The sequence below is a fragment of the Varroa jacobsoni genome, unplaced genomic scaffold (genome assembly GCF_002532875.2).
Source record: "Varroa jacobsoni isolate VJ856 unplaced genomic scaffold, vjacob_1.0 scaffold_555, whole genome shotgun sequence".
Classification (NCBI taxonomy): domain Eukaryota; kingdom Metazoa; phylum Arthropoda; class Arachnida; order Mesostigmata; family Varroidae; genus Varroa; species Varroa jacobsoni.
The window spans coordinates 478,138-502,906 of NW_019213457.1; the positions used below are offsets into that span (position 1 = coordinate 478,138).

Consider the following 24,769-nt stretch of genomic DNA (forward strand, 5'->3'; position numbering starts at 1 on the left):
AACCGCTTGATTTATTTTTTAACTGAAGGTGTGCAATTCTCGGCGCGGTTGAGATTGCTCTGTTGTTCTTTCCTCATATTTTGCTTTATTTCCCTTTCCCGGCGTGAGCTTTTACCGGAGATAATGTATTTGCAAATACAATCTGTGCTCACGGTGCGTGTCGAGTCATATGTCATTGATCGACTTTTTAGGTTAGTAATTAGGTAATAAACGAACGGCAGGTCATCGATTTTAGACCGTTTCTCGTGTCTGAATACGAGCAACGTGTCACCAAATCGGATTGCTGTACATTGATTGATGTACAATGTTGCAATTTGTGTATGGTACTGCCGTTACATTAACTACTTTGTGACGCACTTTGGTCGAGTCAGTTTTCGTCTGTTGTATCGTTAAGAAACATAGGTCGTGAGGGTAACATTTGTAATGAAACATCAGGAGTGACGCAGCAGCTTTTAGTGTAGTCGTTGTGTTTCTCACAATTTACTAAGACAGAATAGACGGACGCATTTGAAGGTACTTTATCATTTGAATATGAATTTAGGTCTTCTTGAAACACGTAATGAAATTGGGAGACAGCACTGGATAAAAAGAGGTAGAGACGGATTGTACCGAAAAAAACTCAGCCTCGATTGCACAACTGATTCCTAACAGCGTTTGTATGTTTTTTGTAAATAGCTATATAAAAAAAATACCTGTTCATGTATTTATGTTGCGTGATTTTTCAACAAGGCTCTACTAATACGTAATGAAAAGTGGGCATATGTTTATAAAATAATATGGAAACTTCTTTTTATTACCGCAAGAAATAGTTAGGAACTGCTGGGAAAAACTAGCCCTCTGATACTTGTCGCATAGGTGCCTAATCATTGACTATCTTTGCAGCGTTTCCAGAGTCACAAGTCAATTTCAATTAAAAAGAGTGTGTCTGCTTAAATAATAGTTTATATTGTAAAAACGTGAATCATTGGCCGTTTATACCACAAATACGTTTTTACATAATTATGCGTAGCCTTGAGATATCCTTATAGCACTGCATTCATCAGGCTTGCTCGCCATTTACTAGCCCGCTAAATGTTTACAATTAAAATTGTTAACAAAAAAAATCTAGTCGAAGTGATAAAAAGTATTAAGCCTCGTTGTTAGTCACGTTGATTTGAAGTAAGAGCTGTGTTCACATACATTCATTAGGTGTGTTAGTTCATGTATTTCTATGCTACCTTTATTGGTGTAGCATCTCGTACTACCTAACTATTTAAATATTATTAGCAGTGTAGTACGGCTTTCCAATGCATTGGTTTTCGGTGAATAATAATAAGTGTTTAGAAAAGGGCTTGGCCAAACGAACTTAGCCCGAACTTTGCCCGAACGAAATGCAGAAAGGGTTATTCTAACTATTGCTGGAGCTGTTTTGTATTTCCATACAAAGTAAGTTAAATAGCTTTTAAAAAATGCATGTATGGTGCGTGAGTGTTGTCGTATGTGGAGGACACGAATTAGTCATCCATCCAGTTAGTAAGACACTGTATATTTTATTGCAATGTGCACTATTTTAAATTAAGGCATGAAGAAACATGTCTGTAGCATGTCCGCATTTGGCCTTAAATGCCTTCTTATGAAGAAAATGGTACAGAAGCGCACGATATGTCGGTGTTTTTCTTGGACTTATTCATCTGCGAAGGTTAGCGGACTAGTGCCTAACAGCTTGTAGAGTGCCACAACGGTCAATCCTCCTACTTAATAAGAAACAAATTAAGTAAAAACAGAACACCTTTAAGTGTGGCTGAAGAACAACTGAGGCAATGCCGGATTTATTTTACCTCGGATATTTGTTTCTTGATATTTCTTCTTTGTGCCCAAAAGATCGTTTAGGGTTGCATCATATTTTTGACCCTAAATTTTGTTTATTATGTCTATGCGAATAAAACGGCGGTGCAATTAAGCCTCAAAGGTGGTGCAGAGTATTCATCGGTAGAGATGGCTTCATCAATCGTGTCAAATTTGTCGGCTGGAGAAGGAGATAAATCTGAGATACGGCCTATCCCAGATACTGCATCGGTTTCTGCACACGAAAGTGTTCTAGACTTCGTTGTCCTTCCTGAGAGCCCTGGTGGAGGTTATTTGTCTGAAGGTAAGTCTAGGCGATTATAAAAGAGGTTAGAAGCTACAGACTTTTTCACGCTTTTCAAGTCCACACAGAATATAAAAATACGAAAAAAGGTAGGTCCGCAAAGACTTCTTAATAATAAAACTAGGTCAACGATCCGTAACTTATATTAGAGAACATGTCACGGGCGGGTTTGCCTGGCGAAGTTGACTGCCCGATTCCGTATAATTTGTTCAGGAATACAGCAATGGAAAAACGTTTATCTTGTAATGCAAAAATATTTGAACTGATTCTTATTTATACACTACCTACCCGGGAGTCGATGAAAATCTACATGTTTTTAAAATTGTGGATTTGAAAATGCATATTTACCTTCAAATTTATCTTTTTTTATTCAGAGCGCGCCTTGGGCTTTCGCGTCGAGATGTCGTGATTCAAGCTACTACATTCGAGCTTTTTCCTCTAATTTCATTTATTTTTTTTTGTATCTTTGTATCATCAAAGGTCCCTTTTTCTAATCAATGAACTTACACAAATAGTTGAACCAATATATTACAGCAGCATTTTTGTACATTTCTTATACATTACATGATACTGCAGGAGGCGAGTAAATAGATCAAACATGTATTTAGGTGAATAAGAAAATGTAACATGCATGAGATAACTAAGAAATCCTAGGCTACTCATGAGTAGTGGATGGGAACAATTTTGGAAAGCATGATTAAATTATGTCTAAGGACAAAAAAGGTGTAAGTCGAATTCAACATAGAAACATATTTTTTTACATTCTTTTTTAGCTCTTAAGTTAACGCATAAGTAATGGTGCGTTTACCAAATGTTTCTTTTCCCTCTGTCTCTTCTACGTTATTTGTTGTTTACTTTTCTCTCTTTAAATACGTACAAAGCAAAGCAGGAGTGCGCTTTGACTCACTTCTCAGTGAATTTGCTTTGCTTTATACTTGCCTCGAGTTCAGGCTATACATGTATATGGTTCTAGTAAAAAAAATGCATTTTCAGTAATCCGTTTAATTCACCTTTTGTCGAGGTGTAAAAACAATCCAAGCAGCTCAACATATTTGTGTCGTGTACAATGTACGTTACGTACCTAAAAAACTCTTGAATGATAGTTTGTGAAGTCTAATTACGATGTCTAAGAATTTATGGGTACACACCATCCTGGTGGACCATGGAAAAAACCGCCTCAAGGCAGTTTTGAAAGCGGATAGTCGATGAAAAACCCATGATTTGTGTTTCATGGATCTAGAAGACAAGTAAAAAGGAACTAGAAGGGAAGTGGAATAGATGAAAAACAAGACGGTCACAGGATTCTTCTTTTAGCCCTGTTGTATCGAGTAAATAAGGTTGCTAGACAAGTCAGGTCATTCTTCTCTTTAAAAATGCTAAGCCGCACGTGGCAAACATTGTAAAAGCCACCTTGCAAGGGCTTGAAAGAGAATTCTTTAGTTTCCACGTCCGTATTTTCCAGACCTTTCCCAACAGATTACCCCAACAGATTATTGGTGAATGAAGTTCTTTCAGGTTGCATGTAAATCGAAACTATAATAAATAAAATTTGTAGCACAATATTTGACAATAAATAGGGTCTCAAAAATTGGCTGAAGGATTTCAACACTAAACCTGAAAATTGGTGGTGAAGCGGAATCTCCGAATAAATTGAGAGACCTGAGAAGGTCACGAAGAGTGATGCCGAATATATAATAAATTAATTTCCTGTTGGAATCCCAGCAGAAAGCTGCGTTTTCTGTTAAGTGAACGAACCGCCATTACTTACTTACCTATCCAATGTATTGAAAACATTAATCTTCGCTTATTTCTGTGCGGGTCGTCTAGTGCTTTTTTCTTATAAGTGTACTTTATTTATTAAGTTTCACACCGTTGGTCTACGAGCTTGAGCTTGATGCAATAAATCGCTTAACTGAAGTTGAGATGCTAAGCAAATTAAAACATTAAATGAAGATAAATAGTTCATGCTTACATTTTTATGTTGCCCAAGTCGAGTGTATGTAAACACACAGTTACAAATTAGTTAGAGAACCGCTAGCAATCAGTTTGTCGCAAGTGGTGGAAACTGCCTCCTCCAGTTAAATACTGCTTTATTTGTTTCAATTAACAAAATATTCGTAGTATGCTTAAATGTAACACAGTTACTTCATTTTATGGATCACCTGATCTCCAAATTTGTACTCGGATCCGCTCAAAGAGAGTTTTCAAGTTTACTATTCTATTCGAATACTTTTGTCTTTTGGTTATACATAGTGTCGCGCACCAGTTTTTTCATTTAGGTGGTTACGAGCACTAATTACAAGGAAAAGGTACTATGTGAAATCTTCTCTGACTTGTGTATTATTATTCATGTTAAGTTATAAATAATTACTGGGTCGCTTCAGTTTAGCTCTTCCAGTTGTGTTATTTCTCCAAGCCAAAGCTTATCTAGAACTTTAGAACTTTTAGTGTCTTGCAGTAAGCGAAGCTACCAAATTCCACTTCTTACTTCGGTTAGCGGTTTTCTGCGTGCTTTGTTTAAATAAAAAATTAATCGTTTTCTTCGATTCCAATAAATCTACAGGTTATCACGTTGGGTTCGCCTTCTCTACGTTCTAAGTGTTTTTTTGATTTAGTCCACCGTAAATTTAAAACGAAGTTTCTCTAATTTGTTCTCAGAACTTTCGATTATCTTTCTTCTTTCTGCTTCCTCATTTGTGACATTTATTTGTAACAACAGTTATAAAAATATGTTACACTATCTAAACAGTGTGATGAGAACTTCTATTGAAATACACGTGACGTCTGAGTGCACATACAAAAATAATAAGGGATATCAATAGTTCTTTATATCTTTTAAATAAAACTTTATTCAACTAAACTTGTTTATCCTCTTGTATATGACATTATTCTTAGCTGGGGATGCATTTGATAACCTTGCTGTTCAACTACAATCCCTACCGATGGCTTCTGCGGTAGTACCTGTACAGTCTGTCTCACTACGTGCAGATATAGAAAGACTGACCACGGAAAATGAACAGCTCAAGAGTAAGTAATATACTGATTGCTCCGTTTTTCCAATATATACTTCGTCATATAAAAACATTGGCTGATTTTGTTTTAAAGGTGAAAATATACCATACATTGTAGCTTGGTAATTATTAATATAATAAATAGAGTACTACAAACATCTTTTTAGCAGGTCGGTCAGTAAGTTAGTTTCCGACCAATTATAGTGAATCGCCCGAACCTGCTCATGTATCCAAGACTTTGGAGCTCTCGAGTAGATTTGTTTTAAACTCTGTTTCATTAATCCTCGAATGCCACCATTACGTGAACAACTACTTTGCTTCGGACTATAGTGGTTAGTTATATAATTACACTAAACTGTGAGTCATTGTAAGGTTCACAGTACCGAAAATTTTCCAATTCTTTACGGGAGGCCACCAGCGTATCGTCAAATCGATGCTGGAGTCGAGAGTCTGTGTGGTCTCCATCATTTAATCCGGGGCGGAAGCATGACTTTCACCCTGAAGAATTGGGTTCGACGAGTCTGAGAGCTTTCATCTTATAGACTAAGAACTTCAATATCTGAAAAACTGGGCAATCTATGTAAGCCTGCAGAAGACAGGGAGAATAACTAGCTGAACGAGCATGTCGGCAGAATCGATCCAGATGCATTGAATTGTCAACATTCAATCGCCGACAGGTTAGCCCTGGTGAACTAAACTAAGTTACCGTTACTTCGTAGTTTAGGAAAAATAATTCCAAAGATCCAGAGACCATAGGATATATTGCTTTACATCAGTTGTTGATTATTCGGTCTTTTACATTAGAGAGATATGGACTTTTATGGATCAGGGAATTTGCAACACGCTTTGTTTGCCGCAATGACTATGGTCACCGCCATTGCCCGCGTCTTGCTGTTATGGTCACGGCCTGCGACACTACCATAGAAATGTTGGTTCATGCATGAGAGTCGAATTTGCACATGGTCAACGTCGCTGCCACTACCGTACTAATTATGATAAAAAATCAAGGATATTTTTCGTACGAAAAATACCTTTGGTTTTTTACCACAAACTGAACTCACGCCAACATTAGGCTGACGAAGCTTACCGAGTGTGCTGCCTACCAGGGCATCCTGTTCGGCATTGTAACCCGATTACGACGCCCCCTCAGTTTGGCGCGCTTCTTTTATTTATAGCAAGATACCCATAGCGTCGTCGTGCTTTCGGTTTAACCATTTTGTATACCTGGCCTCTGTGATGACGGATATGAAACGATCTTGAGTATTTCGTGTTGGAAACCTTGTTACAAGACTGTATCTATTTACGCATAGAAGCTTACGGCTATTTCTTAAGACGTCAAATTGTTAAAAGCCTAGTCTAGTTAGATGTCTTCTATGAAAAAAGTGCTACCATATTCCAATATGCCGGAAGGATACATGGGGACTGTGTAGATATCAGGCCGACCGTGTGCACCTCGTGGTTACTGTAGTTGTGCCCAGGTTTCTAGAGCTGCAGGCCATGAAACACTTCCAGTCGAGGTTTACTAACGATCTTCTGACGTTGAGATGGATGTGGAAGTATACAACGCGTCCTCGTATCATATATAGATATAGATAGCTTACCACTTGCGGCTGCCCGTGAGCATATAAACCATTTAGTCTGTCTCTCATCGATAAGTCTCCAACATCTATTTGTACTATACACAAGCACGTTTTACTGTATAATAAATGCATACTCAACATCCATTCATCATACAGACAATACTAAAATTCTCATTTGTATTCCAGAGGCCGCACTGGACAACAGTCAATCAATGAAAATTCATCTCGAGCGATGTAACGTTTGGAGGGAACAAATGCAGCGAATATATGAAAGGTGACGTAAAATGGATGGAAAAATGATACATGGATGGAAAAACATAAAAATAGCTTTTCCTAAACATGAATATTTCTTATTATAAAGTTGTTTCATCTACTCAAGGCCAGCATAATTTATGAAAATCGCAAGCGTTTTCGAGATTTTCACATATTCTTCTTGCACCAAAAAAGAATTTGCAACCCACCTCATTGAATTACTTTTAAGCCATAAATGTTCTCTCACATTTATATTACCAAAAATATATTAGCGGTGAATATCGAAGTCTATGTAGAGCACAACTTTTTCAATAGCAATAGTCATTCATATCATAATGTTTTTCCGTTTTATTCATTCTATTATTGACTAATTTTTTACGCACAGAATAGGTAAATACTATTATAAGATCTTCTCAAAAAATCTGAAATCTCTAAGTTTTCTTAAAGTTTGCAGGATTTTATAAATATTAATATTTCTGCACACTTCGACATTTACTGAAGTTTTAGGGTAAATTTAACAGCAACTATGTGAATGAATGAAGTAACCGAAGGTGTTAATGAAACTAACACAATATGATAACTAATTATTGAAATCACTAAAGAAAACTCAAATATCAAGTTATGAAAAACCAACTGAAAGTTTTTTTTAAATAAAAATGAGAAATCTATCTAATGAGATGGGCTATAAATTTCCTTCGATAGAAAAAGCTTGTATTGAAAACTCAAAAGCGGTTGGAGGCCTATAATCTAACAGCACTAAAAAATGAGTCTGTGTCTCTCAGTGGATCAGGCTCACACACGTACTTTTTTCCTTAGAGCTCAACGTTTGCGAAAATTCTAGAGAGTCACTAAGCTATCCTCCTGCTAGTAGTATCTTTATATAGTTTATATGTAATGCTTTGGCGTATTTCAATGACATATTTTTTTACATTCACTTATGTTGCATATTAAATGAAGAACTGAAATAGGCACAGTGTAAGAATCTGGAAGGATTTTCTAGAAGATATATATATATACTGATAAAAGATTTTCAAATTACGACTCTCGTTCGATTTAGTGTATCGAGGCAGAGTTATAAAATAAAGGAGGTTAGTGATCGAAACACTAACAAAATGGTTTAAAATAGGTGCTTGGACAAAAACGGGAACTCGACCAATAGTGTGTACTAGACTGACTGAAGCACTAAACCATAAGGATTCATAAAGAGGATAATCATGGAGAGTGGAGTAAGGGACGAAGGGAAAAAAGTTGGATGTGTTACCAGTAAAATCTTAGGGAAATCTAAGACTTTAAAGTGGGCATGCAGGAAGATAACTGATCAACCTATAAGCGGTATGTTCAACTGCAACCATATGGTTAACATGGTACTAACTCAGTTCACTTACTACTGACCGCGTCCCTCATTACATGTTGTCGATGCTTATCAATTTATGTGATGCACTTTGCTTGTTATTTTCATAATATTAGGGATGCAGCTATGATCGAAGAGGCGCGTCAGACTACGATCAAAATGCAGGAGGAGAAAGCGACCCTGCGGGCGTGTCTTGAGAGCACCCAAAAAAAACTTGAGGATGCTATCGTCGAGAAATTCAGCCTCTGTAAGTAACTGCTAAAAAGTACCATCTGAACTAATAAGCCAAACGCACTTTTTTGGTTACGCTTTCAGCTTCCGTGCCTATTACTATATTTTATTAAATGTTGCTGAAAACAGCATCATTTGTGGCTGCTGTTTGTATTGTTCTTAAAAGCCAACCCCTGTAATTTGGTTATTCCTCCGATACCAGCGTGATAACGTGCCGTCTTGCTTTGGTATCTTGTTTTGTTCTAAAAGCCGAAATGAAAAAGTCTTTAGAGGAAGAGTTGCGCGAACTGCGATCACAGCTTGACGAGTGCCACCAGAAACTCGAGGAATCAAACCAACGGGTGGAAGATCTAACCTATGTCTATGTTGACTCTGAAGAGAGCGCCAAGCAATACGGTTCAGAAAAGGAGGTTTTGCGCAAAAAAACCCAAGACAAACCGGAGAAGGTCAAAAAGGAACGTGATGTTATCACAAAACAGCCTGACGAAAGGGATACCCCAGAAGAAAAGTATGTCTAGTATTTGAATTGTGCTCAGGTGAATAATTGATTTGACTGAATTAGTTATACAAGTTGATAAAAATGCTTCAAATGAAACTGAAATAGTGTGTCGTTAAAAACAGATTCATTCTATAAATTACAATTGCAAACAATTTATCCAGCAATAAATTATCTGAATATTCTAATCATATTCAATTTTATATCGGATGATATATAATGTACTATAACTATCGAAAAAGGTAAGCACTTCGTTTTTGCTTTTCTCAGCGACGAATCCGTGAATTATCATAAAATTAAGTTTATGCAAGTAACGTTTATGCAAGTTCCTTTTAAGAAATTAGAAGAAATGTATATAGCCAAGGTGTAGTCATAATTGAACATCTTTCCATCCTTTTCAGCCCCGTAGTTGCTTCACTCCAAACGGAAATAGCAAGCCTGAAAGTCGAGGTTGAAAAAACAAGCAATGAGGTTAAGTAAGTAGATCTCAATTGTATTTTAATTTCTACAATAAAACGTCTGATACATAATAGACATTTATTTAGACTTCCGTATTTTTAAATTAAACTAGATCTTGGTTGGACAATCTTTTAATATACTGAGGAAGACTTACTTATGGCTTCCCAACTTACAATGGGTCAGTACTTAGCATGTTGCATATTTGGGATAGAGGTGCGTGTATCGTACCCCATCAATTGCTCTCCTGCTTTTTACGAAATTCTTCGATACATGTGATAAGAACAACTAAAACTCATAAGTGCTATTGTCCAGACAATATTCGGGCTAAAGTCATATAATTATAATATTGGATAATATTTGAACCCTAATTTCTCGCCATAATTTCAACTTTTAATGAAATAGTTATCCTAAAGTATTCGCACGTCGCCGCTGTCGACTTTAATGTCGCTTAATTCTAGGTTTCTTTAGCAATAAACAGAAAACGATATCTTTTTATTTTTGGCTAATACCTCGCAATAAAGAAGTCATTCCTTCTAATCCGAATCTATTTGGCACAAAGCTAACAATTTTATCTTGTTAAAGACGTCTTGTCTTCTCTATTCTTATTATTCTGTGTACATTGTTAATAGATGACATTTAATTAAAACGTCAATTAGTTTTGCATGCATTTGGCAGTTAATAAGTTTTAACCTCCCGTTTTTAAAATCCTAAAATAAAGTGCATTTTTGAACAAAACACCCGTCCTCATGAAATGTACGCTTGATAATATTTACATCATCTTGCCTTCATATATATCCAAAAAAAGAAGCATTTTGTAACTAGAGATACTACTGAGATATTAATATCTTAATTGTGTTGCTGATCTAAGTTAACTAAGTAATGTAAGTTGATAATATTAGACCCGTTTGAGCGTAAGAACTAGACTGAAAGTTTAAAATAAGGAATTGGCACCTTTGTCTTATAACATTAAGAAAGCTTTTAATATATGCAAAAAACTAATAGATTGAATTGGGATGAGCAAAAGTGGCTTACAGTGCCGAAAAATCTGTTTACGGATTTGTTTTAAGATTTAAAAATAGAATTAATTCAAAGGGTAGAGGATACTGAGTTGGACTTTGATACTGCTTTTTATCCGCATTACGGCTAAATAAATTGAAATTGACATAAGGATGTTCCCCTTAAGTACAACGTTATTCCTGATGGCATTTTTCTAAAGGTCTACAAGGTCTTTCCGACAGCTCTGATTCATATTTCCGTTTTCCAATATTCCTGTAATTCATTTTTCACATCAGTGCACATTAGAAAAACTCTAAATTAGTGTTGACAATTATAAACACGTGAAAAAATGACAAACTCAAGAATAATAATAATAATAATATGTACAGCTTTTTTTATACATTTATTTATTTTTAAGGTCGCCCGGGCGTCGAACCCCATCTGTAACACAATTGTCCCTTATCCCACTATTAAAAAAATGTTTCAGTTTAAGATTGTGTGGGATATGCTATCTATACCCTAAAAAATTTATTAGACATAGAAAAATGCGTATACGGGAAAAATCTAACATACGGTGCTTCTTAGTATCTTAAAGTGTATTCTGCTAACGTCAATAAGTGAAATGCATAAAGAATCTGACTATCGAATGATAGATAAATTTTTAATGCTCCTTAATGACAACCTACACAGTGGCAAAACAATAAGTATCGTCGAAATTTTGCTCCAAGTCTGTTGACATCACTTTTGCATCATAATATTAATTTTTACTCCTGTATATGTCTTCAGAGATCTCCCTTGACTAAAGATACATCTTCGTATCACGTTGTCTATTCACTTTTAGCTTACAGAGATACCCGCGCCGAAGTGTCAATTTGGCAAATAGAGTTCTCACTTTTTTTAAGCGATTTGTCATCAGTTTCATACATTGACCTCTTTGATAACAAACTGGTAAGCGGGCAAGTTCTAGAGAAAACGCAATATGAAAAGCAGACTAAAGATTTTTGTAACCTTGGGTTTGTACCAATTAAATCTAATTTTTATAAATTGAAGCAAAGTAAGTTTGGGTGATGAAATCAACTGCAAGCGTCTTTCGTGTCTCCCGCGAAAGTTTATTTATTAACTTTAATTAATTAATTTATAATTAATTTATAATTTATAATTTATTAATAATAAATAATTTAATTAATATTATATTATTAATGTAGGGTCTTTCAATTATAATATGTGTGAGACAGTCTTTAATGGCGGTCGTTTACTTAATGTCATGACACTTTTACTAATGCTGTAACTTGATACCCGATAACTACTGTTTCTCAATGTCGATTTTTAGAGAAATGACGTCCCGGTATGCACAACTCACGGCCCTCATTTCTGAAAAAGAATCGTAAGTTGGTACTATAATAATAGTTTTAATGATAAAATGTAATAATTTATAACGTAGCAAACTTGCAGACTGTAGCAAAACTTCTACGACTGATAGGAAGTAGGCTAGAAGATTTGCGGAGTAGACATCTACAATTTTTATACGAAGAAATGCATCTTTATGGTTATTCTTGGCTATTATCATGTCTATTACGGCTACAATGTATTTATAGATTATTACAGTGGCTCTCCATTAGCTTGAAGTACACAATTAAAGTAAATTTCTGCTAATTTATTTTGGCTTCGCTTATTATTGTTTCGTGGTCAAAGTTGAATCTTGAAGTACACCATCACATCAGGTTTAATCATATCTTTGATGTCACAGAGACGCCGCATTATTTGCTGCGTTCTTCCGATTATATTAAGTTCATTCAATGTGAAATGTGACAAATATTAATCTCATATGATGCTACTTTATAATAATGTGACATTTTGCAAGACTTTTTCCACTTAAGGTGTATTTGAATTTTTTGGAATCTAAGACTGTTCATTTAAATATCGTCACTTTTAGCAGGCCTGTTGTATAAGTTATAGAAAATCAGAAAATTCGAATAGCTTGCGAATATGAGTTCTATCTTGGAATTACAGCGGCAGAAAAAGCTCGCCGCGTGAACTCTGTATTCGGTCAAAAAACTCTGTTTTAGGCAGTCATGAGCAGAAGATGATTACCTCATACCGAAGATGTTATGATCGTAAAAATGCGGGAGCTACTGTTAGAGGTTTTCTATCATTCATAATACTAGCCAGACATTACACTCTCAGATTGAAATTTTTTAAAGTCTTGATAACTACTTAATAAGGGAAATATGCTTATCTCAAAACGATGTGGAAACTGGCATTCGAGACTTCATAGACTCGTACCCAAGACCTCTGCGGGAGCGAGACAGGCTACCATCTGAATGGCAGAAGGTCATAGATATTAATGGCGCGTACTGTAATTGAATATAAAAGAGCTAAGTATGTGAAGAAAGTTAGAATTTACTATGTAACGTTTCATACTGAACGATCTAATGGTAGCCATCGGCTGTCAATATATACGTCAATACAACAAAACAGATTGATATTCATTTCTTAAGGTATTTTAGATGGTTCACGTTCTGCACTGCGTTTCTTATAGCACAAATTGTGGACACCCTTGTTATATTACCAGTATCAACGTGAAATTATTATAATTACTTCGAGTATTGGCCAAGTTTAGTACGTTATTGGTTTGTTATGTTCATATATGCTCAATGGAAAATATGTCTTCACATTAATATTTCAGAGAGCTTACCGAACTTCGTGCTCAATTGGCAGCATCTATTACCGATAAAGAATCGTAAGTACATATTTTTCGTAAAAATAAATTGACAAGGGTTGTACAAACTTGGCTAGCCTTGGTACCATTCTCTTAGATACCCAATTAAGAACTTTTTAGTTAAATGAGAAAAAGAAATACATATGTTAGCTAAGATACCAAATTATTTTCAACAAATGTTCGCGGTTCTACAACTATCCTATTGTAGTAGCGCGGTAGTATTATTAAAGCTATTATAGTGATGGAGTATAATGAAAAAGGAAAGATTGAAAAAGGATCAAGAAAGTACGCTAGAGATAAATAAACAAAATGGCATAAAAATAAACAAACAATAGTGTATCAGCTTTTCCGAAATTATATAAAGAAAAAGTTATATAACCTTTAAGCATATTAGGAGACGCAGCAATATTTTGGTATACGTTAGGTGAATATTTTCCATTGTTCACACCTTGAAGCCAGCGCTCTAGGAGCGTATTAACTGCTGTGCGCTTGTAATTTAAATTAGCTATACTCGTTATGGATAGCTTATTTGAAAGACCTGGCGACAGGATACACTATGCCATCTATTACCCTTTTCTACTACCCTTTCGAAATCACACGGACTTGAAATGAAGGCTAAAAGCGTCCTTGGATTCGACAATGCTTCGAAATATTCCATATTAAGCCAATATAAACCGCATTGGCTGTGCTCAATTTTTCTCAAAAGCTTCTGTGATTACAACGACTCGTATTTTGTTTGAAATGTTGAGATGAAGTCCCAGCCTCTGCGGTCTTCAACTTCCCAATTTCCGTTTTAAAGATGCGTGCCTTAGTGATGAATCGTTATTTGTTCAGTGTCTTCACCGTGTCTCGATGGACTCTACCAGCCTTCTCACTTTCGACGAACATAAGGTTATTCTGAGCCTTGATTTTCAGTGCTAAATGATATTATTACTTCTGAACTTATTCTCTAATAACACTCAATCAACTTATAGCCGTAGATGACCAAAGCATTGATGTATATATTTACCGAATTTCGAACTGCTAGTGATGGGTCATGTAATACTATAGTTTTCCGAATATTTCGACCTGCTGAACTTCAGACAAACTGAAAAGACTTTTTGCATACAGCATACAAACCGTATGCCTAATGAATAACCTAATAATAATGAGAAGAGGGCTCATGATACAGAAATCTACGCGAGTATAGACGCTTAAAAGAACAGTAGCTCTAAAATTATCTTGTTTAAGACATTCGTATTAAGGCTACATAAAATGAAAGAAGTCTGAACAACACTAGCTTTACCGTAACGACTATTCAGTTGAGTTTGTAGATAGATACGCCTTGTATATTAGGGAAAGAACCTTACGTCTGGCGTATTTGTGTGGAAAAAACACTTAGTTATTGAAGCGGATTGGCTTAGCTTTGAAGTTCTTTCATAGGATCCAATGCGCAGAACCATGGCTCTGGGCTTATAAAAACATGTACTTACACAAGAAATTGTATGTTTACACCATTACAATTCGGTCACACTTAATCGGCGGAATGTCCTTATCCCGTGGCCGGTATTTTCTAGCACTTACTGAGTTTACGTGCGCTGGATGATACATTCAGGGAATTTTATGGGTGCATGCCTGGGCAGGATACCATTTTTTCCAAAGTGGACTAGTGGGTATCTTGCACAAGCGCATGGCAACAAACTCTTACAACGAACTCTCCAGTTGTCCTGAAGCACATCGCGCTATCGGGACAATAGGTGTAGTGATCATGGAATTTCGTACCATTCAACAATACAGATGCTCAATCATTTACAGCATAAAACTTGTGGGTTCTTTGCCAATGGACGAACAAGGCACGTACTTTCTTGGCTTTACCTTGTAAACCAGAATATGTAACACACGTATGTATGCACATTTTCTGATCAGTATTTCCATGTTCGGGAAACAGCGTAACATAACTTGGCGTACGGTTTTATTTACATCTGGGAGACCCCGGTGACAAGTTATAAATACCAAAACCTCGGTTGATTTTGGTAGTGCTGGTTGCTATTTCCTAATATCTGTTCGACATAACGTGTCATCAGAGGTAAGCCTACTGGCTGTCTACCCTCCCTGCAACACCTAGACACCTAGACGCAAGTCTAATCGATGGGCCCTGTTAAGGCACTGAGAAAAATATTTTTAATGGTTGATCCACACTACGATCTCCGAACTTCACAGTGTCAACACAGTTGAAACCTGTTACTCCTTTTTGCCGTGTTGCCGTAGAACCGCAGTTCTCTCGGAACAGCAACCAGTATACTTTATTAAGTAGGTGCGCCTCCGGGACCGGGTGTCGGGTTTATTCGACGTTTAATCTCAGGCCGTATCGAACTAACTCAGTGTAAGGACTTACTTTAGTTGCTTCAATGAAGTTTGCAAACACTTTCGATTTGGTGGTTCTCGGAACGTTAACCAGGAGCACGCTATACATGAGTTTGAACCCACCTTACCCAGCAATGCTCTTTTAGTAAACACAAACCATTCAAACATCTGCTCATCCTTACTGCATAACAGCTGAAAAAACCACTGAAGCGACCCGGCTTATTTTAAGGGGAAACTCTCGCAGGGCTCCTCTTTGAAATCGCCCCATGTAGTTGTCTTCCATACACGCAAACCGAATTCCAGTCGAGACAGGCCTGCAATCACGGTCATGCTCTTGGTATTATCTGATCGGCAGACCACCCGCGATTTACAAACAATCGCTCAAATTCTTCTTTAATCAGGTTTCGTCGAAAGCCAATCTCGGTGACGGCGTCCAATTACCCAGTTCACTCGACGACTAGCCTCTCCAACTTGTCCATATCGCCAGCTGCCAAAATAAATCGTACGGATTTAGCTTTGTTGTTGCCGCCAGGGACGAGCGCTTCCCAACCACTTACTTTGCATTTATACAGCCATAGTCGTGTCTTTATTTAATCCATATTACGGTAGCCACACCATGACACTATCAACGTGATAACTCTTGATATTGAATAACAAAAAAATAATGAGGGATGAGATGTTTGAAATGGGAAAACTAGGTTTAATCCTTTATAATAGTTTAAAACAATGAAGGTAATATGTAATACATATGCAAAAAAGTTTGGTGAGAAAAAAGTGGCTGAGAAAGTTATTCAGGGCAATCTGCCTTTCCAAAAATGTTTAAAAATGAATAGAATTTAATTTTCAAAAGTTTCACAAGTGAAAATGTATTAATGTTAAATTTTACGCACAGGGTATTCCAGGGAAAATCGTGCGTTCGCCAAACTTCTTTCAGTACCAATTGTTGGTGGCCTTGTCTTGATAAAACCACATCTTATTTACATTGTACCTATCTAGCTTTGATCACAAAAATTGTTTTGATGTGTGCCTGTAGAAAAATTATTTTGTATTATTGCGTCTACCATGTCGCGGCTGCCTTTTGTTTCATGCAGCAAGCGTATAACACTTCACATAATGGGTAAACTTGAGCTCTTCGGCTGAAAAAATCTTATATGGCAAAAGACAGGTATCCTTTGTGACAAAATCTTATATGGAATTTCTTTGGCCAGGTAATACTGTGCGACAGGTGAAGAATCGAGATTTCAGATTTCCGAAGAATTCCTTTCTACTGTAGTAACAACCTTTTCCGTACGGACTCTCCATAAGTGCACAAGACATGAGGCAATAGATAAAGGAGACGTTTGTTTTAAACTTTTCTATACAACGGCCCAAGAAGGTCCTGGAAGATCCAGTATACCGTCTTCAATATAAAATGCCTTCATCAACATCGGGCCTAAAAGCTAAATATGAACAATTATTATATAAAAAAATAAATGTGATGCTGGAAGTAAGTTGCTAGGTTAACAAATTTGCAGTTAACACATATCCGGATACTATTCATATGCAGATATAACATGTAGGTAACGTTTAATAGAATGTCTTTGTAATTTCGAACAAATGGTACCCCATCACTGATTGTTCGTATTCGTTTCATGCCTAATAAATTAAATAAAAAAAAAATAAGAAAAAAATTTAATGTATGATTACGTATGATGCACTGGTTGTGAAAATTATTAATAGAAATTGCTTCTTTTGCAGAAAATATTAAAACCAACTTAAAACGAGTTACTTAGTTAACGTACTCCTACGTAAGCAGAAAGGGACCACGTGTGGAACCACATGTAGCCTTTTCTGTTTCAAGTGTTCGTATTATAACTCGACAATGGAAGACTTTACCTCATTGTGTCAATATACTGCAGGTGCGTTGAGAAGTTACAGAGCGAGTACGACGATCTCCTGAAGCAGATGTCATTGAAAAAGGCTGCTTTCGATGCACAGCGAGAGAGGTACTAAGATAGTTTTTGCTTGCCCATGTAAAAAAATTATTTTCTGGTAAGTTGCAATTCATTGTAATTCATATAAGTTTTTTAATGTCAAATTTGCAGAGCTGTTCAAATCTTACTCTCATGCTTGTAAACTTAGGAAAATTCAAGAATTGAATGCGCGTATATGCTTCCTGGAAAAGGAAGTCCAGCAGGGCCGACGAGACGGCATCGCTCTACAAAACGCTGAGGCAGCTTTGTTAAAGGCTGCAGCAGAACGCGAAATAGACATCCTCAAGCTTTCAAATGTAATTATCACTTGAAAAGTTTCTACCGTTAAACGCTTTTGCCACGTTGTATTATTTAATTAATTTATATTAGTGTCAAATGCTAACGGGAGCTAGTTATGGAAAGCGAAGATTTATATAAACATAACACTACAATTACACATTGTATTGTCACCACGAAATTTATTTTCTATAAGTGTGCTATGTTAGGCTAGTTAATTACAAGCTTCATTGCATTAATCACGAAAGCTTTGATTTTTTTTATATTTATTATTTAGTAAAGGAATTTAGGAAAGGCTTCCTATATTAGGAAGCCTTATTTTGTTATGTTCTTTTTATCTCGTGGTATATTTACCACTTTGATGAAATGCCCGAATAAATAGTAGTTTATTTGTTATCATAGTGAAACAAACAACAAGTATTTATTGCTTCTGTAATAAATGAATCATTTAGTTATTTGCAATATCTAATATTCATTATGTGAATTATTCCAATTTCAAACCTTGTATTAGATTGCGTGTTTTCAGGTTGTTGGGTCATAAGCCATAGACCTAAGTCATTGTTAGTTCCAAAAATTATGTTCGTGGAACTAGTAAGAAAACACGGATTAGATAGCCATAGTTAGCAGTTTGGTTCCAATTTCCGTTACAATAACTAGTACGTTAACTTCTGTAGTATTACGCCTTTACCAATGTAATGCAGATTTTACTGCCAAATCGGTGTAAAATTGTACAAATTGGTTTTATAAGTCTTGGCTCTTCCACTGCTTCCACAATTGATCTAGATTGCCGTCTCGACCAACCAGTCAAGTCCAAAACTATTACATTGATCAAATCGTTACTTTTTTGAAAAGATGGGATGTGAGTTAATGAATGAGTGACTAAATGAATTAGTCAAAGAGTATGTATTTCGAAGGCATGAGGCGCGTTCGCAACTAGTATATTTGAAATCCATATTCTAGAAGAATTTCTGCAACTCTCTTAGCGCTTAACCCAAACAAGAAGAGAGAAACTTTTAGCGTTCTTAAATATTCTATACGAATTTCTGTCATCGCTTCCAACGTGTCGACTAGGTACGATATATGAAAACCCGAATTTTGTTACTAAAGAGCAACAAGAATTTAGGAGGAGAGATTCACCGATTATGACATGTAGCATTAAACTAGAAGAAAACGAGTAAACCGCATCACAAATGGTTGAGCTTTTACGGTTGGCTATTGGTTTTACAATTGCAGTTCCTTCTGAAATCGTAGAATACCCTCCAGTTAAAGAACTGAAGCTGGCCAAGGAGTTTCTCTAAAAATGCGTAAAACCTCGTTTGCTGCAGTTACTGAATTGTAAACTAAAATTCACGCTTACAGCTAGCTATGTTATTCCGTTAGGTGTTAGGGGAAAGTGTTTTCACCACCGACTCTAACATGCTATATATGTGATTAAATAAATCTAGACTTAAAGTTTAAACGACTAGGTTAATAGGGTTCCCACTTAAAAGAGAATTTGGCAAATTAGAAGACTTGCTTAGTTTGTTGTTAATACGCCGTCATTCATTCAGAAGTCTACATACAATAACTAAGCCTAGAGGCTAACACGGAACTATCAAGGACACGTAGGAAGCGAAAGTGTTATATAATGAGTATTTACGTGAGTACGTAATGAGTATTTATTTATTTAATCATATTTACGAAATCCGATTATTGACTACTGTATTCGAGATAGCTAGCTAATATTTCAATCAAGGTACATTTCGTATGATGGCCTGCGACGCAGATATTATTTATTTTACCATTCGAATTGTTAAAAAGACTATTTTTTCAGTGAACTTAATGTGCATTTACAGATTGCTAGGAAGTTTATACACAACACAAAAATTTTATTAATTGTCGAGATTCTTCTAAGTAGGGCATCTAAAGTGGGAACTTTCCTTTATCCTGAAAGATTTTTAAAGATTGGATCTGGCCAAAATCAGATATTTCTAAGTCATAGCCATTTTTCAAGCACTCCTTTTTCATTTCCGTGAGCATTTTTAATATCAACTAGCCAAAAATCGTTTGCGTTTGACTAAACTATTCAATTGGCAGTGGATCTTCTCTCCTCTCAAATGGTCGTTAATTTCTGTCTTAGGAATCCATTAAAAGTGGTTTTTTAAAGCATTCTGATTATTTTGGGCCTTTTAGACTCCATTGATAATCATTTAGTTTATGGAAATTCTTTTCGGATTTTTTCGAAAGTGCATGAAAACGGGTGATAACGTATACTGATAATTTCGAGCAGGATGTTTTCTTTTTCCCTTCCACTTAGCTTAAAGAGATCGGATAATCCTTGATCGTCACTCAAATGAAAAAAAAAATGGTATACTGTTTTTCGCTATCAGAAGTTTGTTGCTTTGATCTGGAAGGAACTGGTTTTCATCTGGTGCTAGGACTAGCATGTCCATCACGACAAACCAGTCTCCAGATTTTAACTCGGTTTAGATACCCCACCCTGTACTGCCTCCTGAACTTTAATAACTATTAATTAAATGACATGTCTGTCCACATGTACACTCAACTTGAGTGTACAAAAGATATTCTTGAAGTTCCTTCACTATTTTAAATCTATTGCAGGCAAACAGTGAAGCTAAAGCATTAAGAGCTGAGTCGCAAAGTCTCCGAGACGAGCGAGATGCTCTGAGAGCAGCTTGTGAGCAGGTTAATGCCTACGTCAGGTAGGTTATTCATTTTTTGCTTTTCTCGTCGATATTCTCCGACAACCATTATTTACGTTTACAGCTCATACAGGTGACCTGTATATCGTTGCTTCATGTTGGCTTTTCAAGATCGTCAATATTTGTACGATTAAGTTCCCCTTAATTATTCACACGCCAATTCACTAAAGAACTTGAGTAATTGTTAGTTTCATTATTAACCCAACCTATGAAACGTCTCCTTTTTAGTTAGACGACAAAGTGATACAATAAACGTTAACCAACCTGTTTTTGGGTAACATCACCGTAATACGAACATCGACTGCTTTATTGTCTTTTTTTTTAGCGAATTGAACGTGCTCAAGCAACGTGAAGCCGCCTTTAAACTTCTACAGAATGACCAAGCTTCTCAGATCGAAGCATTTAAAGAAGAGTGGCGTAAAGAACACATTATACGACTTAAGTGGGAAAACGACTATAAAGAGTTACTACAGACCTGGCAGGCTTTCGAGCAAGACCAACCTGTGATTATCGGCGCAGAGAGCGCAGAGAGCAATCAGGTTGGTACATATCTGATAGTCAGGCGTTTCAGAAATGGAAACATTTTTTTTTTACCTATAAGCAACCTCTCCTCTTTTTCTGTTAATCACTGCATTCTAACCATAACAAAAACAGCCATCACCTGGTCAATGATATATGAGATTAGGACCGTAAATTACAAACTATAATACAACACTTAATGTCTAATGTAATAATCTGTCAAATATAATGCTACCTCGGTAAACGTGCCGGAACCTTCTTTGAAAATTAAAACAGCAAGAGATGTATGATTAAAAAACCTTTCAGTTTTGTCTTTTAAACAACGAGTATATCACTATATTTTACGATTCTTAACTTCGGACCAAATCTGCTGCCCACATTTTTTAAAAACTTTAAGAAACGAAGCTCGAAGGCGTTAGCTTGCATGAACAGAATGCTCCACGATGGATCCTGTATTCCTTTCCACTAACTGCACTGCTTTTATTGCAGTTTCGTTAAAACTATATCCTAGTTGAGATTTTTTAACTTTGGTTACAAGAAGCCTTTGTACAAGCCGCTGTTACAAAAACTATTCACAGTTGGGTGAAAAGTAAATTTGATAATACCTTCTACCCAGATTCCACACGAGGTCCGCTTTTGTTAATGACTTCTGGAGCACTTGAACTCCCAATATGCATTTTTGTTATAAAAATTTCGCGTCTGACTTGGGACCTATCTCTTGCTATACATAGCAACATGTCGCCGACTGCTCACTGTGGACATATTATGGTAGGCTTGTCCAAAAAGAATAATGAATTTAGTTATCAATATATAAAAAATAAGAGTGCGATTATTTATATTTATCAAACTATTATTAAACGTATTTTGTAAACACATACTGTTTTCGATTTTACTATACCTTGACTAGATTGACCAAAGGGCCGTGGAGCTAATGCATGCCGAACGACTTCGCCTTGAAGAGACCGTGCGTTCTCAGCAACAGGAGATTAGTAATCTTCGAGCTCAGAACATGCAACTCATGACCGATAAATTGGTTCGTGTTCATTCCTAAATAACCATACTGACAACATTATTTATTAGCTTGAATTACAAGTATTTTTGGTTTGCTTCTATATGTGTATACACAAAGTGTATTCTGAATTTTGTAATTAAACAAATTTAGCGCTTCGATGAGCACGAGTCAATTAGCTTATTATTGTTTACGTAGACGCGGTTGAACCGAATGCAGATTGGATGCTTGTCTTATACACTTACATTCGTATATAAGTGTATATATTTATCACCAATACTAAGATTTTTGTCGAATTTATATGATAACTAAGGGTGTTCAACCCAAGTGCAAAATGTTAATTTTTATTACTTACAGATAAGCATTCCTCAGCAGCCAAGTCGGACATTTACTACAGCTGACTTTTGCTGTCCTTTATGCAGTAAAGCGTTCACCGACCAAGCTACTTTGATTCATCATGCAGGCTTATGTAATCCCGATGAAGAAGGCGGGCCCTAAACACCACAAAATGAAGGATTAACGAAAGAGAACAGTTGAGGCTAAAAAATCCCTAGGTACATTGATTAAAAGTTACAACTACCCAGGATGCAATGAACCAGTAATGGCTGGAGCAGTCAGTTCTCAAAAACCATAACGGTACCAAACAAAACGGAGCTAGGTACAGCGTGACACAATAGATGGTTTACAGCAATGAAGAGAAGCCACTCGTAAATCCGATAACCGGATGAAATCTAGGTTATATATCGCGAACATATGCGGCGAAATAAAATTACAATTGTCAACTAATATGTATGTATTAGGTAGCTCCAGGTGCTCACTTCAAGTATATTTGTTAATGGCTATTACAAAGCCATCTGGATAGACTGGCTTGTTGTCTAATTTATGTAATGAAATTGGTGAAAACGGCCTTTAACCTTTACAACACACTAGAAAAGCGGCAAATTACATGTAACAGGTGAGATTCTTAAAGGAAACAATATAGCCCTATTATTATAACGATTACTATTTTTGCCTACTAGACTTGCAGAGGTTTACCTGATTAGTTGATTAGTGCACCTTGCAAATGAATTCACTAGTACTTAATAGTGCTAATTTTTCAGGTTTCTTCATCCAAATTCATCTCGTTTTATTCTAAGTCATTTTCGTTATGCTTAACGCGGTGGGATTAGTGCCACTGTAGAGTGAATCGAATACCGTATACCTGAGTTAGTAATGCATTCAGCATCCGATGAAACTTCATGTACTGCGTAATTCAGTGAAAAATGCAGTCAATGCGCTTTATATCCCACGTTAATCGAAAAACTGTCTTATAATAATCACCTATTATATTGTGCTATCAATTTATTATCAAGCTCCTATTTCAAATAAATTGGCAAACCCACTGACATGTGCTAATCTTAACTTCGTTTTTTATTTAATACAGCTTTCGCACAGTCTGTGTGATGTACATGCGCATGGTTCTACTTCCTTTCGCCTGGCTGGAATTTCGAGACTACACATGATAACAAATATACAGGTCAACAGACGATCGAAAAAAATGTTTTGTTGGCTGTAGTTATTTTGGACCAGTTGAAAAATTTGCCGGATTATTAAACCAGCCCGATGTATCTAGAGGTAGTAATGGATAAGTAACAGCGAACTATACATTCCATCAAAAACAATATTAATAAAGCATATTAGATGTATTTCGATCAATAATTTTTCTTTAATTCAAAACTGTGTTTCTAAGAAAACATGCGGGTTTACTTAAAACTTTAAATTACTTTATTCTGGATTACCACTTGAATGTTTCACCAGTATTAGGTGTCTAGGCTACAGTAGAATGGCAGCCGACGCCAATTTAGTAATAGGCATAAACAGCAGTAATTGTCTATGTCAGTTACGTTTAAATGGCCCTCATAATGTAAGCCCTTTAAAACTATAGACTTGAAATTCAAATTGTTCCTGTTGATTACAATTTTTAAGTTTGAAAAGCGTAACCTGTGGTGAAATATCGCTGTCATATAGTCGTAGTCCTGCAAGAAATTGCCTTAACCCATGACATTTTAATATATCATTTTTTTCTTCATCTAATATTCATATTTGCTTCAGCAGAGACACACAATGATAACGCTTTGGAGTTAAATTCGATGTATAAACGAAACTATATAATGAATTAACTCTGAGCGAATGACAACAAACAAAATTAAATAACAAATTAAGAATAATAACGAATTAAGTTAGATGAAAGGAAAATATAATTTTCCGTTTTATGTTTCACGAAACGAAACGAAAGTTAAAGCAGAGGGACACAAAAATAGATAACTTGATTTTACAAAAGGGCTGCATGCATAGGCCGCATTATAAAAACCAGCAATGTTTTATTTCTAAGTTGCTTAACACTGGCAGACCGATAATTATGTCGATGAGAAGCCATTTAGCAATTGCCAATCGAGGTATGTCGCACGCGATTGTATTGACATTGTACATGGATATTTAGTACTAGTTACCCGGCTGTCGTTAATGGTGCAGTAAGAACAATAAAGAATATGATGATTTCTGTCAAAGGGGGGCTTTCTCAATTTTTTATCGGCATAGTTTATACTTTGATAGGTGTGTTCTTATTACCGAGTACACCGCTAATAGAAAGATTTGAGGTTCATTGGATCTAAAAATTAAATGTCAAATTACTCATCATTACAGTATTCACTGCGTTTTAATTGATGCATTGTTATTAAACTTCGC

The 24,769-nt window shown here is 36.0% G+C and overlaps 1 protein-coding gene across 5 annotated transcripts; it reads left to right on the forward strand.

The window, feature by feature from the left end:
• Positions 1-70: 70 nt before the first annotated feature.
• Positions 71-23,446, forward strand: LOC111261410 (uncharacterized). Of its 5 annotated transcripts, none has more exons than XM_022834870.2 (15): positions 73-191; positions 1,941-2,128; positions 5,024-5,155; positions 6,906-6,993; positions 8,439-8,569; positions 8,803-9,061; positions 9,451-9,525; positions 11,835-11,888; positions 13,191-13,244; positions 17,465-17,551; positions 17,688-17,835; positions 20,417-20,517; positions 20,843-21,056; positions 21,944-22,069; positions 22,403-23,446. In XM_022834870.2, exons 1-15 carry the CDS (start codon positions 124-126, stop codon positions 22,541-22,543), a joined length of 1,866 nt encoding a protein of 621 aa, XP_022690605.1. In that variant the 5' UTR covers positions 73-123; the 3' UTR covers positions 22,544-23,446. The 5 variants fall into 5 exon arrangements, with proteins under 5 accessions (XP_022690611.1, XP_022690605.1, XP_022690606.1 ...); XM_022834871.1 differs by having other exon boundaries at positions 155-191; positions 1,949-2,128; XM_022834872.2 differs by lacking the exon at positions 73-191 and adding an exon at positions 208-656.
• Positions 23,447-24,769: the final 1,323 nt, after the last annotated feature.